This window comes from Lutra lutra, chromosome 16 (genome assembly GCF_902655055.1).
Source record: "Lutra lutra chromosome 16, mLutLut1.2, whole genome shotgun sequence".
In the NCBI taxonomy this organism is placed as follows: Eukaryota; Metazoa; Chordata; class Mammalia; order Carnivora; family Mustelidae; genus Lutra; species Lutra lutra.
In genome coordinates this window covers 37,898,363-37,911,541 of record NC_062293.1, presented here as the reverse complement: position 1 = coordinate 37,911,541, position 13,179 = coordinate 37,898,363, and the positions used below count along the sequence as shown (strand labels likewise).

Below are 13,179 nucleotides of genomic sequence, written 5' to 3'. Positions count from 1 at the left end.
TTTTTTTTTTTTTAAAGATTTTATTTATTTATTTGTCATAGAGAGAGAAGCGAGAGTGAGCACAGGCAGACAGAGTGGCAGGCAGAGGCAGAGGGAGAAGCAGGCTCGCTGCCAAGCAAGGAGCCCGATGTGGGACTCGATCCCAGGACGCTGGGATCATGACCTGAGCCGAAGGCAGCTGCTTAACCAACTGAGCCACCCAGGCGTCCCCAAGATGATTATTTTGAATCAACTTATTTGTCAGTATGTGTTGCAATGAATAAAATTTGGGCTATATCTGGAACTTCTGCGTATCTCCATCAAATAGCCTAGCCTCTAGTATAGCTTGGTCAAATTAAGTGCCTGATCTTTTAGTTTAGTTTAGTTGGTGCACTTGTATGTTTCAAAGTTATTTTTATGTTGAAGTTTCGTTATTGAAGAGACCATCTGACTTGTCATTTAATCTGCAGAGCGTTGTGTGGGCACATTGCTTGATCTCATCCAGACCATATCAAAGTTATTTTTATGTTGAAGTTGCATTATTGGGAGACCATCTGACTTGTCATTTATTATGTTCTTCTTTGTAGCAATCTGCAGAGCGTTGTGTGAGCACATTGCTTGATCTCATCCAGACCAAAGTAAATTATGTGGTCCAAGAGGCAATTGTCGTCATCAGGGACATCTTTCGCAAATACCCCAACAAGTATGTCCAAATACTTCTACCTTCTTCCTCAGATCATTTAGGAAATGTTTAAGTAAGGCACTTTGAAATTGGCTAGGTAAGAATTATTCTTTGTAAAATAACTGGTCGTAATAGGATACTTTATTAAAAATCCTATTAAAATAGGATACTTTATTATGAAAAATACTTTTTAAATTAAACATAATTAAAAACACTAAAGTTTTTTTAATATTAAAAATATATATCAGGTGGTTAGCACAGGGATCAAAACCTGATTTTTCATCCTGTTTTATTACTTTGAGAGGACTCAAAGCTGAGTGACTGTTAGCTGGCATATACTGAAGATGACCAGATTCTTTTTTGGTGACGTTACTATTAAATAGAAAGCCCACGTATTACAGATTTTCCAGGCATATTTCAGTTTATGCCTATTACCGGGCATAATTAATATTTGTGCTTCTTTTCACTCTCAGAAATAAATGCTTCAGTTTGAATGATAAATAGCCACATGGTTGTAAAAGCCAGGAGGGTGACAGTTGCACTGTTTACTTTGCATGTTACCTACTACTTTGTAGAAAGTTATAGAACATGTTACGAATTATCAGAGTCTCTTTTTCTGCAGTATTATAGCTGTTCCCATAAAGGTGTGCAAAATCTACGGTTGCACTCCATAAATATTTAACATCGAGCCCTCTTAGTCGATGAAGCAAAAATACTTAATTAGGTTTGATTTTGAAGGCAAGTGATTAAAGGACCTGAAAGGGCGAAATAAGAGCAGGTCTTGTAAGCATCCTAAATCTCATTTTGCCATATAATCATAGAGGTATTTTGCTGAAGATTCTGATTAGTCTTTAAAGATAGTGTTAAATGAAGCAGCTTGCAATAAGTTAACTTCGTCGGTGGACTCAGAAGAGATTTTATTTAGCAAGGTAGTGGTTTATTTAGCATTACATACACATTTTTAAAAATTTTAGAAGTGGTATTTTTGGGAAAAAGACCATATTACCACTCTCCCAGAAAAGAGGAGAGTTGGATTTCTAAGTTTAGAAAGATTAAGAGTGGAGATGTATATTTCATTGTGGTTAGTGGAGAAATGTGTCCATTTCTGGTTTCTATTAATGAGGGGTTATGACAGTTTAAGAAAGTGCTATCAATCAAGAACATGGTTTAATTAGTGGAAGTTGGGCAAACAATTAAATGTACTATTCAGTGGTCTACATCCCATTTATTACTTTTTGTCAGTTTTTTAAAGATTTATTTATTTTTGAGAGAGCGAGCAAGTGAGGGGGGAGGGCAGGGGGAGAAAACTCTTAGCACAGAGCCCGATGTGGGGTTTGATCCTAAGACCCGAAGATCATGACCTGAGCTGAAACCCCGAGTCAGGCACTCAACCAACCGCACCACCCAGGTATCCCCTGGGTGGGGATACCTAGCCAAGGAGATGGATTCAACGTGGCAAATGAAAGCACTATAGACCTGTGCAAATAAAAATAAATATTTGAATTATTTGTTTCTTTGGAGGAACAAGTCCTTAGTATGGGTGCGTTGGGAGGAAAGAACATTAAATCTCCATAAAAAGCAGAGTTAGTAGATTAGTAGAGGAAATTACTGTTTCTAGTCTGGATGCTGCTGTTGTCTAACTCCATTTTCCTTAAAGTATAGCAGAATTTCTGTTCCTTTACCATGAAGGCAAAGTGGGATAATACATAGGAAAATTCTCTGATCTAGGTATAAGAAAGATTGTTAGAAATTTTAAGTTAGTGGTATTATCTTATACCACAGGTTAATTTTTCCTTGTGAAAAGAGTATCTGATGAGCTTTTATAACAGTTTATGGTCAGTTATGAAAACATAATTGAAGGGAAACTTAAGACAATCTTCTGGCTTAAAGCTTGTGCATTCTCTTGACCAAAAGTCTTTATAGTTTGGTGGTTTGGTTTACGGTGCGTTGTTGGTGGTTTTGTTTTTAGCTCTCATTGTTAAATACAGTTCTCCATTGTGCTTAGTGTAACCCTAGTCCATTTTGTTAAACCAGGTATGAAAGTATCATTGCCACTCTGTGTGAGAATTTAGACTCGCTGGATGAACCAGACGCCCGAGCAGCTATGATTTGGATTGTAGGAGAATATGCTGAGAGAATTGACAATGCAGATGAGTTACTAGAGAGCTTCCTGGAGGGTTTTCATGACGAGAGTACCCAGGTAAGTTCTCATCTGTGTCCTATGTGTGATCTTTTGGGGAAGATTTCAGGGAAAGTAAAGGTTATGCACTTTACTCTGTGTGTGTGTGTGTGTGTGTGTGTGTGTGTGTGTGTGAGAGAGAGAGAGAGAGAGAGAGAGAGAGAATTTATGTGTATATATAGTATGTACATTTTCTCCCCAAAGGGGCCTTTTCATTTGTGCTAATTTCTGGTGGGACAAATCTGCCTTAGACCAGTGGTTCTCAAACTTGAATGAACCTAGAGAGTTTGTTAAAACACAGGTTTCTGGGCCCCCTCCTTAGTGTTTCTGACTCGTTGGGTCTGAAATGGGCTTAAGCATTTTCATTTCTTACTGGGTTCAGGGTGCTGCTGCTGCCAGTGGTCCAAAACCATGCTCTAATAACTACTGGCTGAGAGCAGTAGTTACCACTTTTTAATTTTCTCTTACCAGTAAATGATGACCTATTCCTGTTCCTAATGGTTAGCAGGTGTTCTCACCTAGGGCTGGGGTAAGGACTAGCATGTGCAGTTTGGAAAGATTCTCTGTGGGTGGTAAGACCTCCCGCCCATCTTTTGTCTGTCCTCTACCAAAATGGAGAGGCGACCTCAGAGCCATAGGCCTGGAGAAGCAGATAAATTATAAAACCCTTTTCCCCTGGCATTTGCACTCACACTGCACTTTGAAGGTCATGTATATAATTCGCCTTAGTAATTTTTTTTTAAAAGATTTTATTTATTTGACAGACAGAGATCACAAGTAGGCAGAGAGGCAGGCAGAGAGAGAGGGGGAAGCAGGCTCCCTGCTGAGCAGAGAGCCCAATGCGGGGCTCTATCCCAGGACCTTGGGATCATGACCTGAGCCAAAGCCAGAGGCTTTAACCCACTGAGCCACCAAGGTGCCCCTCGCCTTAGTAATTTTAATGGGCTCTATGAGGAATGCATACAAGCCTGTGGCTTTGTGTATGGTTCAGCAACCCACTCTTAATTAGCCGTGATCTGGTATGATTTTACTGTTTTTTGGCTCTTGTTCTAATATGACAGATAATTCCTTAATTTTCCCTAAGTTGTATCTTTTGGCAGAAGCATATAATAAAGGATTTAATAAATAATCAAGCAATTTTTGATGCCAAAAGTGCAATTTGGGGATAAGAGGCTACCAAGTTCTTAATTGATGAATACCTTTGACCTGCTGTTTTTGATAATGGCTGAGTTCCAGCTTTGTCAGAAGCCCCATAGTAATTCATAGATGGTAAGCACTACTCTGGAAATGATGGTAGAGAATAATGCAGATGCCTTTCACTTTATCTGTTAAATTATGTCACGCTCTTAGGTGCAGCTCACTCTGCTTACTGCCATCGTGAAGCTGTTTCTCAAGAAACCATCAGAAACACAGGAGCTGGTACAGCAAGTCTTGAGTTTGGCAACACAGGTATGAAATCTAGAAAAAGCGTGGGTTTGATTGTCTGGTTTTATATTTCGGAAATTAGGAAACTCTAAGAAGACCCATTTGGAGAGGCTTTAATTGAAAAGGGTGCAGTCTTTAGATCCTGTTAAAATATGAAAACAGTGTCTCTTATACCACTGAATTATAGCTAGTTCTATGGCTTTGCCAGTTTTTATCATAGTTAATGAAAATTGAACTTAGATTTTTTTTACTGTCAATGAAGGACCTACTATGTGAAAATGACATTGAGTCTCAACGATACTGGGTGATTCACTTGATTCTCTTTCCTTTTGGGGGACTTAATTTTAGATTCAAATCAAAGTACCATGCTGGTAAATGCCTTGACGAAGGTCTCAGGTATTGTTCTACCTTCTAGAGTTGATTGCCTGTCTCTTTAAAGAATTTTTTTTTTTTTTTAAAGATTTTATTTATTTATTTGACAGAGAGGTCACAAGCAGGCAGAGAGGCAGGCAGAGAGAGAGGAGGAAGCAGGCTCCCTGCTGAGCAGAGAGCCCGATGTGGGGCTCGATCCCAGGACTCCGAGATCATGACCTGAGCCGAAGGCAGCGGCTTAACCCACTGAGCCACCCAGGCGCCCCTCTTTAAAGAATTTTAAAGTACTTATGCTGCCTCCTTAATTATTGGATATTTTTGGTCCTCCCTAGGATGAGTTCTGATTTCAGGAATGTGGCAGCCGGCCATAGAGATCAGGTTATCGTTTTAGATCCACCGAGATCAAAATATTTTTTTTAATCTAATGTAACTAGAATAGTAATCATCAATTCATCATAATTTAGTTATGTTCTTAATTGAATTTATGAACAGGCTGGGTGTAGCAGGCTGTCAGAAGTTCAGGTGTGTGTCTATATAGATCTGAGTCAGATACTCAGTTTATCATTTTTCTTATTCATCTCTTTATAGTGGTATTTTATCAGAATTTAAAATCCTTTCACAATACTTTGCCTAGTTCTAACTTGTCATCTTTCCTGTTACTAATTTTACATCTTTTAGAATGTATTTGTTAGAGTTCTTTGAAGTGGTTTTTTTTTTTTTTTTTAAACTTCCCTTTTAAGCATCTTCCTTTGCCTGAAGCAAAGCAGTTTCTATAACCATCAAGGCAGTGGTTATTTAATATTACCTGTGTTGAAGGGAGTATTCTAGACTTCCTAGTCTTAGACCCTTGACCATTCGTTTGGATCAGTGTTAAGATGAATTTAAAACAAGTTTCAAAAGAGAATCTGGGCCTTTCTCTCTGCTCATCTGCAGGTAGGGATAGTCCTATAATCAAGCAACTGTCCTTGATAGGTTCCCCTTGTAATTCACAAGTTTTCAGCCCTATCTCCATCTCCTATTTAAGTCTTTTTTTTTTTTTTTAAAGATTTTATTTATTTATTTGACAGACAGAGATCACAAGTAGGCAGAGAGGCAGGCAGAGAGAGAGGAAGGGAAGCAGGCTCTCCGCTGAACAGAGAGCCCGATGTGGGGCTCGATCCCAGGACCCTGGGATCATGACCTGAGCCGAAGGCAGAGGCTTTAACCCACTGAGCCACCCAGGCGCCCCTCCTATTTAAGTCTTATGGGTCTGTATTTAAAAGGCATCATCAGAGAGCTATATTTTGGATTCTTTTCAAGAGTTCAAACCTCAGTCTTGTCATCCCCCAGTATTTGTCAAAACTTGGCTGAGATAAAGTGTTTGGGGAGGATTGCTTAAAGGATATAAGGATTCTATTCTTACTGATAGTCGAAATTCACCACTGAATCAAGCCAAATTATTAGAGGGCTGGCTAGCTAGACTGCATTTTACCTGGCCCCTAATAGAATTTCATTTATTAAACTGTATGGATACTGTCACCTAGGGGTTATCACGAAAAACTGTCCTCTTTGGATCTGTTGTCAAAGTTATTTGTTATTCCATGTATATGTTTTTTTCTCTGTGAGGTCCCATCAAACTCCTAACCACTTTTGGATTCTCCTCAGCATTGGTATGTAGTTAACTGCCCATCTGAATAGCTTACCTGACTAGGTTTCTTGTTTGTATCAGTTGGAAACCTTAGAATCAAATTTAGGGATCTCCTGTAGAAAATGTGTAGGTCATTGTGGCATGCATTTTTCTGTTTTTAGTTTGATTTAGGCTCTCTAGCCTTAGATGCATTTTTGTAAGCTTTGCTAAGTCCTTTTCTTTCTTTTTTTTTTTTAAGATTTTATTTTTTTATTTGACAGAGATCACAAGTAGACAGAGAGGCAGGCAGAGAGAGAAAGGGAAGCAGGCTCCCTGCTGAGCAGAGAGCCCGATGCAGGACTCAATCCCAGGACCCTGAGATCATGACCTGAGCCGAAGGCAGTGTCTTAACCCACTGAGCCACCCAGGCGCCCCTGCTAAGTCCTTTTCTAGGACAGGGCAGGGTATAAGTAAACCATCAGACATTCCTGATTATAGACTTTTTGTACAAGGACTAGTGTAGAATCTTTAATAATAACCATTTGTATTGTGCTTACTATGTGCCAGGCATTCTAGTAAGCACTTTACATATTAACTTAATCTCCGTAAGGGTTGCTACTGTTGTATTCCTTTTTTTTTTTTTTTTTTTAATTATTCATTTGCGACAGACCGATAGAGAGACCGTGAGCAGGGGGAGGGGCAGAGGGAGAGGGAAAAGCAGATTCCCTGCCTAGCAGGGAGCCCAACATGGGGCTCTGGTCCCAGGAGCCTGGGATCACAACCTGAGCTGGAAGCAGAACCTTAACCATCTGAGCCACCCAGGCGCCCTGGTATTATTCCTATTTTATACATGAGGAAACTAGGACATGGGCCCTGTTAGTATGGGGCAGAGCTAGGACTCAAACCCTGGAAGCCTGGCTTCAGCATCTTTGCCCTTCTCTACTGTGCTGTGCTGCTTCTCCAGTCTGAAGGTCAGGGATGACTTTGAGACTACGCATTCCCTTCTTTTCCCTGCTTAAAGCACTCTTGTGCATTACCCATACATATAAGTGAACTTAGTAGTTTTAAGATCATTGTGAATGATTATTTCATACTTGGTTATAAATAATTACTAAGCAGTTTCCCTAGCCCTGCCTTTTCTGTCCAGTTAATGAGATCTGAAGAGTTAGCAAAGAATAACAAGCACGTTTATATATTATGCATATATATGTAATTATTATTATTGTACATATATATAATTTCCACTGGAAGTTTTGTCTCTTTTTTTTCCCCCTCAAGTTTGTGGAATAATAACCTAATACACACACACACACACACACACCCCACACACACACCCCGGTGCAAAAGGGTGGTTTTACTAAAGCACAGGGACAAGACCCATGGGCAGGAAGAGCTGCTGAACCTAGTACTTTGGGCTGGTACCAATTTAAATTGAGGGCAGTGTGATCCGCTAAGTTGTGTTAATTTGAATTGGGTGATGGGATTCTGTTTCTGCCACATCTCTGGTTCAGGACGTGACTGAGCACATTTCTTTCTAATATTGCTCTTCTCCCATCTCTACAGTAGAGTTAATTAATACTATTTTTTACCTGTGCTGAGAATTCAGTAAAGTATATGTGAAATATTTATGCTTCTAATTTTAAATAAAGTGGTGGTATAATTAGAAATATTATTAGGGGAAAGAAAATGAACCCTTGAATCCAAAACTTCATTTTAAAGATTTGTCTTCTTTGCTTTGGTAGTTAGAGAGGAGTTAGTTAAGAATATACACAGAAGTGGGGCGCCTGGGTGGCTCAGTGGCTTAAGCCTCTGCCTTCGGCTCAGGTCATGATCTCAGGGTCCTGGGATCGAGCCCTGCATCGGGCTCTCTGCTCAGCAGGGAGCCTGCTTCCCCCTCTCTCTCTGCCTGCCTCCCTGCCTACTTGTGATCTCTCTCTCTCTCTCAAATAAATAAATTTAAAAAAAAAAAGAATATACACAGAAGTGTCCAGACTTTAGTAATTACCCTGTAGAGTGTATGAAAGAAAAATTAAGATGAAGACTTCTCTCTCTGTGAACTAGAAAACCACCATCATCAAAATCACCTGTGCTGCTTGTTGCAAGTGTCCGTTCCTGGGCCTGCTCCTGACATAATGAATGAAACTCTGTGCTGTGGCCCTAGAATCTGCCACTGAGTGGCCTTTCCTGGTGTGTGCTAATGCTGACTCACGGTCCAGTGTAAGAATTGTTCTTTTAGAGCTTGCCTGAGAAGAATTATTTTGGAAGCTCTCAGATGTTTAGAAATGGACTCCCCCTCTCCCTGCCCCAGATCCTGGCAAGGAACTCTGGGGCTAGCAGAAAAACAGATCTAAAACCAAATTTTCTGAGTCACCAAATACATTATGGCACCCTAAAATCATAAAAAGTTTCTATTTTCATGTCCCAAGTCCTTAACTGGGCCTGATTTTTAAAGTCTGTGTCTATTAAGATTTACAATGTGTATGTCCTTTATTTCTTACTTATTTCTTTTGAGAGAGAGCATGTGGTAGGGGGCCAGAGGGAAAGGGAGAAAGAGAATCTCAAGCAGGCTCCATGCCCAGCACAGAGCCCAACATGAGACTCAGTCTCATGATCCTGTGATCATGACCTAAACCAAAATCAAGAGTCAGATTGAACAGGGGACGCCTGGGTGGCTCAGTCTGTTAAGCGTCTGCCTTCAGTTCAGGTCGTGATCCTCGGGGTCCTAGGATCCAGCCCTTTATCAGGCTTCCTGCCCAGTGGAGTGTCTGCTTCTTACTCTGCCTTTCCCCTCACCCCCGACTCGTGCTTGCTCTCTCTCTCTATTTCTCTCAAATAAATAAATAAAGTCTTTAAAAAATTAAAAAGAGTCAGACTTAACTGACTGAGCCACCTAGGCACCCCTCAGTCTGTTTACCCTTTAATCCAATGATTCTGTACGCAGCATTTTGCCCTATTGCAGTGTTTTGAATTTGTTGGGGGAGGAGAAGGCCTCAAACTTTTTTTTATAGATGTACATAATTTTGTAAATCCCCACAGGAATTTTTTCTTTTTGCCATTTGGTTAAGTATGTGTTTAATGGAGGAAATAAATAATTTGAAGTAAAAAAGTATTTTAATCAATATATTATTAAATTGTATTTTAAAGTTTAATACCTCAACAGTATTACTAATTTGTAAAGACAGAAGACTGAATTTCCCAATCAATGAGGTACATTATTCATTTTAATTATATAATAAAAAGCATAATTAGTTTATGAATTTCAAATGGTATGCTTTGGAGATTGAATATATAAATTAAGATTTAACTTTTAATTTATGTATCAACAAAAGCTGGGGTAGGATTGCTTTCCTGACCTGTTATTTTGAGAAACTCGTATTCTACGCTATTAAAAAATCAGTTTATTTATATTTTATAATCTTCAAAGTTTGTTTCCAAATGAAAATCTGAGGAGGTTTCAGGCTGCTATTTATAAATGAATTACCTGACTCCTCAAAAACAAAACAAAATCATTTAAATTGGGTACTATCACTGTTTCCTTTTTTTCACTCTGGCATTTCAAATACTACAAACATTTTGATATGGTGTGTATGTATGATATATATATATGCACTTCTGTTCCAGTGATGCTACCTATGTATGTGATAAAGATTATCTTAAGTTATGTTTACAGTTTTGATACTCTATTAACTAACTTGCCGTATCTTGGTATTCTTTATGCTTTTTTTTTTTTAAACCAGTAATCCACTGTGGATGCAAATTAAATAATATACAACTGAAAAAAAACATGTAAAACCATGTAGTCAAAACCATTGGGTTCACTGCTTGTATTAAGATGAATGCTAAGGGACGCCTGGGTGGCTCAGTTGGTTGAGCAACTGCCTTCGGCTCAGGTCATGATCCCAGCGTCCTGGGATCGAGTCCCACATCGGGCTCCTTGCTCATCAGGGAGCCTGCTTCTTCCTCTGCCTCTGCCTGCCATTCTGTCTGCCTGTGCTTGCTCTCTCTCCCTCTCTCTCTCTCTGACAAATAAATAAATAAATAAATCTTTAAAAAAAAAAAAAAGAAAAAAGATGAATGCTAAGTGCCTTACATGGCTAAATCATAAACCAGTTCATCTGCTTACTTAGCAACTCACATGGAAGCACTCAGATTGGCCCAATTTTGAAGAAAATATTTTTGTAGTGTTTTAAATACAGATAACTGCAACAGGGACTTACTATTGTGGCAGTGGAACAGCATGGGCATACATGCCACCGTATACACATACTCTGAGAGGTAGATACCAGGATATTTATTTCCACTCTGTAATGATCACATGAATGAATGAATGATTGAATGAATGGCAGGAGGGAGGGAGAAAGAGGCAGGAATCTAAATGTCCATTAAAAGGCCTTAGTGATAATGCATTGCTGTATATATAGGGAAAATTGCAGGTGTATGTGCTAATGTGGAAAGCACCTTGCAGCGCAGTAAATATAATGTGAAACTAGTTTTGTATAAAATGAATATATGTATGCTGAGGAGCTTTCTGGAAGGATACATACCACACTGGAACGTTAAAGTGGGGAAGGGTTGGGAGTTTGGGAAGACTTAAAATTTTTATTTATTTTAATTTTTTATGTATTTTAAAAAATATTTTGTTTATTTGACAGAGTAGGATAGAGAGCGGGAGAGCTTGAGCCAGGGAGAGGGGCAGAGGGAAAGGAAAAAGCAGTCTTCCCCACTGAGCAGAGAGCCCAATGTGGGGTTCAATCCCAAGACTCTGGGATCATGACCAGAGCTGAAGGCAGATGTTTAACCAACTGAGCCACCCAGGAGCCCCTGTTTGTTAAAGTTTTTTAAAATTTTTTTAAAGATTCTATTTTTTAATTTGACAGAGAGAGATCACAAGTAGGCCGAGAGATAGGCAGAGAGAGGGGGTGAAGCAGCCTCCCTGCTGAGCAGAGCCTGATGCAGGGCTTGATCCCAGGATCCTGGATCATGACATGAGCCGAAAGCAGAGGCTTAACCCACTGAGCCACCCAGGCGCCCATAAAGATTTTATGTTTAAGTAATCTCTCCACCCAGTGTAGGGCTTGAACTCATGACCCCCAGAACAAAAGTTGTTAACTCTACCAACTGAGCCAGCCAGGAGCCTCAGAGACTTATTTTTACATAACAAATTTCTAATTGTGATGTGGCATTGATAATTTTTTTTTTCTTAGCCATGAGTATGTATAAAATTATTTTAAAACTACTACAGAAAAAAAACAGATTAAGATGTCACCCCTTTGTGGAGATGCCTGGGTGGCTCCGTCAGTTAAGTGTCTGACTTCGCTGGGGTCATGATCTCAGGGTTCTGGGATTAAGCCCCATGTCTGGCTCCTCACTCAGCATGAAGTCTGCTTGTTCCTCACCCTTTACCCCTCCTCTTGCTTGTGCTCTCTCTCGAATAATAAAATCTTAAAAAAAAAAAAAAATTCTCTCCTTCTCCTTCTTTCCCTCCTCCCCCCACAAAATGTCACTCCTTTGGGAAGCACTCAGTTCCATGCTGTCTTTGACAATTTTTTATTGGTTTAGAGAATAGTACTTCCCATTCTGTATTGTAATAATTAGTACTCGGAGCGTGTCAAAGGCAGGCACTGTGTGTTGTCGTCCTTTACTTCCAAAGCCTAGTGTCTCGACTACAGGAGATACTTAGTAAATCCTTGAATGAGGAAAGAAGGTACAGGTGAAATATTTGTGAGGTGTATTTCATGAGTAATCCTGCTAATATTTATAGCAGTTAAAAAACGTTATTTTTATGTTCCAAGGCCTTCTCAAGGAATTAATTTTTACCAGATTAAACTTCTATTTTCCTTTTCCCAACTTCCCTTGAATTTCGGTTTTAGGATTAACCCATCTCAATTTATATTTAAATTCTTTGAAGCATTAGAGATTATAGAATTATGACTGTGTTAAAACAAAGTTGAGTTTAAATATTTTTTTTAAGGTTTTATGTATTTGAGAGTGAGAGAGAGCTCAAATGGGGTGGGAGGTGCAGAGGAGAAGGGAGAGAAGCAGGCTTCCCAGCTGAGCAGGGAGCTAATCCAGGGAGCTGGATCCTGGGTCTCTGGGATCATGACCTAAACCGAAGGCAGATGCTTAACTGACTGAGCCACCTAGGCACCTGAGTTTAAATATCCGAACAACCAACTCTTTATAAGCATTGCCTTGATAAAAAGTCAAGCAGGATGGGTTTCTGTATGGAGGAAAGTTCCATTTAAACCTTCTTGCCCTTACCTTTCATTAGGATTCTGATAATCCTGACCTTCGAGACCGGGGCTATATTTATTGGCGCCTACTCTCAACGGACCCTGTCACAGCCAAAGAAGTAGTCTTGTCTGAGAAGCCACTAATCTCTGAGGAGACAGATCTTATCGAGCCAACTCTGCTGGATGAGCTGATCTGCCATATTGGATCTTTGGCTTCCGTGTACCATAAGCCTCCCAATGCTTTTGTGGAAGGAAGTCATGGAATCCATCGCAAACACTTGCCAATACATCACGGGAGGTAAGCATGTGAACTAGGTGGGGTTTTTTGTTTTGTTTTGTTTTTAAAGATTTATCTGACAGAGATCACAAGTAGGCAAAGAGGCAGGCAGAGAGAAGGGGAAGCAGGCTCCCTGCTGAGCAGAGAGCCCGATGTGGGGCTTGATCCCAGGACCCTGAGATCATGATCTGAGACTTAACCGACGGGGTTAAGGCAGAGGCTTAACCCACTGAGCCACCCAGGCGCCCGGAACTAGGTTTTGAGTGAGAAGTAACTCTCTAGACAGAGTTGGCGTTCCTCATGCTTTTATAGTCTAGGAAAGAACTTGCTGTGCATTTTACAAACCTGCTGTACTGCCCTAGGGGCTCCATCTGAATAGCAGTGACCACAAACATAATAGGTGAAAGGCCCTCTGTGTTCTAATGT

At 39.9% G+C, this 13,179-nt stretch overlaps 1 protein-coding gene across 2 annotated transcripts in view; it reads left to right on the top strand.

Moving 5' to 3' along the window:
- The window catches only part of AP2B1 (adaptor related protein complex 2 subunit beta 1), a 129,351-nt gene that overhangs the window by 49,157 nt on the left and 67,015 nt on the right, over positions 1–13,179 (top strand). For both annotated transcript variants that reach the window (XM_047705939.1, XM_047705938.1), the window contains exons 10-13: positions 567–682; positions 2,696–2,861; positions 4,191–4,289; positions 12,515–12,774. In XM_047705939.1, the coding sequence (XP_047561895.1) occupies positions 567–682; positions 2,696–2,861; positions 4,191–4,289; positions 12,515–12,774 (641 nt within the window). The remainder of the gene's footprint in view (positions 1–566; positions 683–2,695; positions 2,862–4,190; positions 4,290–12,514; positions 12,775–13,179) is intronic.